At 55.0% G+C, this 5,437-nt stretch overlaps 1 protein-coding gene across 1 annotated transcript in view; it reads left to right on the top strand.

Annotated features, from left to right (window-relative positions):
* Positions 1 to 278: 278 nt before the first annotated feature.
* LOC123522479 (pregnancy-associated glycoprotein-like) overlaps positions 279 to 5,437 on the top strand; it is an 8,286-nt gene continuing 3,127 nt past the window's right edge. The window contains exons 1-5 of the mRNA XM_045297047.1: positions 279 to 331; positions 2,650 to 2,809; positions 3,247 to 3,368; positions 3,472 to 3,586; positions 5,024 to 5,223. Of these exons, the coding sequence (XP_045152982.1) occupies positions 279 to 331; positions 2,650 to 2,809; positions 3,247 to 3,368; positions 3,472 to 3,586; positions 5,024 to 5,223 (650 nt within the window). The remainder of the gene's footprint in view (positions 332 to 2,649; positions 2,810 to 3,246; positions 3,369 to 3,471; positions 3,587 to 5,023; positions 5,224 to 5,437) is intronic.

Here is a 5,437-nt window from a genome sequence, read left to right as displayed (position 1 = left end):
CCATTCTAGACTAGCCCGTGACTCTCCTTGAGTCTTTATTTCCCGATAAGCCTGAGGGAAGAAAGGACCATTGAAATCCCCGAATACTTGTCATTTTGAGCCCTCTGGCATGCGCTTTTTTTGTTTTGTTTTTATGACTTACATTTCTCATCCAGTCTCATTGGAAGCCCTCGAGGGGAAGGCTGGGCCAGGTGAGAGTATATATTGATAAGGACAGCCTCAGAGAGTGTCCCTCCACCGGATCGCCCTTTCCTGAGCCCTCTGCCCTGGAAGGAAACATGAACTGGTTTGGGATCTTCGGACTGCTGGCCCTCTCGGAGGCACTGGTCACGTAAGGCGGACACTGCACTCTCTCCCTGGGCTCTTTCTCACCGGTCCAGGAACCGAGAAGGAACCTTGCTTCTCTCTTCCTTCCTTCTTTCTTCTTCTCGTCTCGTCTTCTTTCTTGTATTTCTTTGAAGCTAGTGCCAATTTTACTCTTTCTCCTTTTATCGCCACGCAGGCCAGTCTGTAGAGCAGCTGGATTTTCAAGCAGATTTTTTTTCCCATCTGCAGGATATCGAGGGCAGTGGCCCTTCTCGCTCTCCTTTTAAATTTATTCGTGTTATTATGATTATTCCTTGGTCTTGAAGGACCGGGCTTTCTACTCCCGTTCGCAGTCACAGACACAGAGCCACACCAGGAAAGTTCTACCCTGCCCTATAGGGTCGCTATGAGTCAGCCTCCACTCCGTGGCAGTGAGTTTTTTATTCTTTTTGATGTACAGTGAACCCTCATTTATCGCGGTTAATCGGTTCTAGACCCTACCGTGATAAATGAAATTCCGCGAAGTAGGATTCCTTATTTGTAAATCAAATATTTTCATAGTTAGAGCATAGAGGACATGAAAAAACACCCTTTAGTCACCATTACACTCGTCTTACTCAATTTATTAAACGAAAAAGGGAAAATACAGTAAAACATTTTGGACGTTACAATTATCATTTATTATTTATTCTATTATTTATGGCATCAAGCGTGTACAGTATGAGCCAATCAGTGACAGTAATGACAGAGCATGCGCTGTTACGCAAAAACCGCAATAGAGTGAAGCCGCGGAAGTCGAAGCGCGAAGTGGCGAGGGTTCACTGTATGGGATATAACATACACATCGAAAAACTCGGCTGTGGTGGCACAGCCTAGCGCATCAGAATAGTGACAGTATCCCAGAAACCCCTCGAATATAGATATTTCCTCTCCCCCCACCCCACCTTCCCTCCTTCCCTCCCTGCCCTGCCCATCTCCATTGCATCATCCTCTGTCCCAGCCCTCCTGCCTCTGAAGCTTTATCCTGCGCCAAATGCTGCCTTTGTACTTGGTTCTTGAGCGTCTCTTTAAACGCCTCCATCGATCGATGCGTCGCCAGGTGCACTGTGGGGCCCAGGGGTCTTAGTGCAGGTGACGGAGGCATAGCCCCGAGGCCCCAGTCACCATCACGGGCTACGTGGACGACGCTCCCTGGAGCTGTTCAGTGCACACCCCGAGCAGCTGTTGGCCTGGTGCTTGCCCCACGCCCAGGGCTTCTCTTCTTCCTCGCCGTTTCTGCATGCATGTGTCTCTGGGCCTCTCTCTGGGGATCCCTGGGCAGCACACTACTACTGACCCCAAAGCTGTCCATTCGAAACCACCCAGAGGCACCGCAGAAGAAAGGCGGCCTCGGGACCTGCTTCCAAAAGATCACAGCCTAGAAAATGCTGCGCCCCCGGGGTCGCTGCACATTGCCATCCACTCGAGGGCAGGGCCTTGGACTTTGTCCCACGTGTGCAGGACTCCCTGTGCCGCTTTCTCTGCTGGCTCTTCCTCCCACCCCCAGCCTCTTCATTCCCCGACTCTGCACCCATTTCTACTCTACCCTGACCCCTAACCCCCAGCCCCCAAGGGTTCTCACCTCCTGGCTCCCTCTCACCCTGTCTTCTCAATGAACTAGGAGAGAGACTCGGAGATTCTACTTCTAGGCGTCAGGTTGCCACTCCCAGGCCCTGTGACCACAGAGTGTCCAGCTTGCTGTCCTCTGATCCGTCTGCCGCCAGAAGAGGATCCAGTGGCCCTGTGTCCATCCTTGGGGCTGTGATGAGGGACAGTCACCGTAGCAGCGGCTGCCACTACTGAGACCCACGGGCAGGAGTGAGGCACCCTTCCTCTGATTTGATAGCCAAAGCATTGCCAGTGAGGGCGGTATTGTGAGCCTCGCCTGTAAACAGACACACGGGGACCCTGAGGCTCAGAAACGCCACGTGATCTGCCCAGGAAGGGTCCGCAGGGCTCCGTTGCTGTGGCCTATCCTCACAATGGGAAGAAAGCCAGACAAGGAAACCCACGGTCATCGGGCTGATTCCCACGCATAGCGACCCTACAGGGCAGGGCAGGACTGCCCCTGTGGGTACCCAAGACTACAACCCTTTACAAGAGCTATTCGCCTCCCCCTTCTCCATTGGAGTGGTTGGTGGGTTTGAACCTCCGACCTAGGGGTTCGCAGCCCAACACCTGAATCCACCAGGCCACTAGATCTCCCCCTACCATGAGAGCGGGGGAATTCCGGTGTAGGACGTGGCCGCTAGCTTGTAAGGCGAGGGTGTCTGAGGGCTGCCTCCTTCATGTTTCCTGTTCAAGGATCCCTCTGCGGAAGATCAAGCCCCTGAGAGAAAGCCTGAGGGAAATTAACCAGCTGAATAACTTCCTGGACACGTATCGGCACAGCACCATCTCCAAGTATTTTCTCAGCCAGGAGAGCAAGGGCGTTCCCAAAAAGGCACTCCAGAACTACCTGGATGTGAGTATCCGTCGTACAGAGGTGGCTAGGTGGTGCAGTGGTGACACATTGGGCTGCCAACTGGGAGGTCAGCAGTTCAGAACCACCAGCCGCTCCTTGGGAGAAAGATGAGGCTTTCTGCTCCGGTAAAGAATGATAGTCTCGGAAACTCACAGGGGAAGTTCTACCCTGTCCTGCAGGGTCGCTGTGAGTCAGACCGACTGGGTGGCAGTGAGGTTGGTTTGGTTTCTTTAGAAGGTGATCTGGGTGGGCTGCCTGGAGGAGGAGGGCTTGAGGCGTTTGCAGGGGAGACTAGAGAGTTTTTCAAATGAAGGCACTGTGGGTGGGGCTATTGGAAAGTGAGGTCAGGATTCGGGAAGGGGCACCATAAAGCAGGCAGCCACCCTGGGACTCGGGGGTGACCAGCCATGCCCTGACTGCCCTCCCCACCTGGACAGATGGCGTACATCGGCACCATTAGCATCGGGACGCCCCCTCAGGAGTTTGAAGTCATCTTCGATACGGGCTCCACTGACCTGTGGGTGCCCTCCATCTACTGCCACAGCTCTGCCTGCAGTGAGTGCCTGCTCTCAGACCCCCACCACCCCTGCCCCTGCGTGCTCTCCACCCCACCGCGCTCCCCGGCAGCCCCCACTGAAGCCAACCCTTGTGTCCTCAGAAAGCCACAACGTCTTCCACCCTCTGAGGTCCTCCACCTTCCAGTTCTTGGGCCAGCCCATCGACATCACCTACGGCACCGGGGCCATGAAGGGGTTTCTGGGCAGAGACACGGTGAAGGTAACGTGGGAGTCAGAGGCTGCGGCCAAGCCTGCTGCGGCTGGCAGGCAGGCCTGGGCTCGGCTTGGAGGGGCCATTGTTCCCAGCATCCCCGAAAAGCTGGCCAGCAGGCCTGGGGGGCGGAGGGAAGTGCCGCTGCTGACCTGGAATGTGGGACCACCAGCCAGGCTGGCCCTCCTGGAGGGTCCAGAGGGTTAGCAGCTCTGTTACTATGAGGCTGATTTTTGCCCAGGAGCAACAAAAAAAAACACCTGCCTGGTGTGTTTGTGTGTGCTGAAAATAGCCACTCCAAGATGCTTGCCAACACAGCCGCCGCGTTAACACCTCGGGGACATCGACGGCGTGTCTCACGTCATACCACCCTCTTCACAATCCTTTCCCAACCTCGCCTCCCACCACTGACAGACGTAGACTCTGAGCTCCCCTAACAAACACTCGTTCTTTCTTCCTCCCTCCCGCCTCTGCTGAACATTGACAACCGGCAGTTTCTATCTCCCGGCATGTTTCCTGTGACTGCATAGTGTCTGTCCTTTTCGGAATGACCGATCTGGCATCACGTGAGGTTGTCAAGGTTCCTCGGGGCCATGACATGCGTCAGGACTTTGTGCCCCCTTTTCACGGCTGCATAATATTCCATTGGATGCACAGGCTACTTTGTCCATCGTCTGCCGGTGGCCTTCTGGGTTGTGAAAGGTGCTGCAGTGAACCTTGGGGAGCAGGTTTCTTTGTGTCCCTACCTTGGCTCCTCCTGGGTAGGGCATTAGGACTGGGGTTGTTGGTAATTCTAAGTCTGTTGAACTTTTTGAAAACAGACAAACCGGTTCCCTCTCATAGTGACCCTAGAGGACAGAGTAGAACTGCCCCACAGAGCTCCCCAGGTGATCATCTTTAAGGCAGCAAACGACCACATCTTTCTCTCATGGAGCCGCTGGTGGGTCCCAACAGCTGAGTGCTTAACCCCTGCACCACCATGGCTCCTTGCTGAAAGGGGAAATAGACAAAAGGACCTCCCCTTCGCGCCACGACCCGAATTCAGACTTCCAGCTTCCTGGACTGTGAGAAAATAAATGTCTGTTTGTAAAAGCCACCCCCTTGTGGCATGACACACATCCATACACTCACTCGCTAACACGCAGTGATATACATAGCAGGAAGGGACTGCTCTGTCCCCCACCCCCTGTTGGAGTTGTCATCAGATGGTAGAGATGCCCAGGCAATAGCGATCCTGCCGTCTGACCGCTAGCTTGTCCAGTAGGAGCCATTTGGCCACCTGGGGAAGGTGTCCAGCCCCGCGTCCATGCTGTGCTTGTCTGAGAGGCAGCCTGTGACAGAGCCAGTCCTCGCTGCCGCTCTGCAGGGCAAGGAACGTCTCCCCACCCACTTCTGCCCCAGCCCACCCAGCCCTCATTCAGGGGCAAACTCCTCTCTCTGGCCCAGGTCGCGGGGCTGGTGGATGAGAACCAGGACTTTGGCCTGAGCGTGCTGGAGCCCACGCCCTTCATGGACAAGATGCCCTTCGATGGCATTCTGGGACTGGCCTTCCCCACCTTGGCCACCAATGGAAGCACCCCTTTCTTTGATAACCTACTGAAGCAGGGAGTCATTTCTCAAGGCGTCTTTGCCTTCTACTTGACCGGGTAAGTGTGAGCCAAAAATCAAATAAACAAGAGCACTTTCCATGGACTCAGCCCCGGGTCCAACGGGGTGCCCATGGGTGTTTCCAGAGGGGCGGAGTTGTCAGAGGTAGATCGCCAGGCCGCTCTTGGGAGGTGCCTCTGGGCAGGCGCCAGCCTCACCTGAAGCTGCTGAATATGCAAACCGCTTTCATCAGCCAGGGGCTCCTCAGTCTGG

The sequence above is a fragment of the Echinops telfairi genome, unplaced genomic scaffold (genome assembly GCF_000313985.2).
Source record: "Echinops telfairi isolate 266 unplaced genomic scaffold, ASM31398v2 ScPeMD7_7416;HRSCAF=8454, whole genome shotgun sequence".
Taxonomy (NCBI): domain Eukaryota; kingdom Metazoa; phylum Chordata; class Mammalia; order Afrosoricida; family Tenrecidae; genus Echinops; species Echinops telfairi.
Note: the sequence above shows the minus strand (reverse complement) of the source record. Positions and strands in the feature narration are given on the sequence as shown.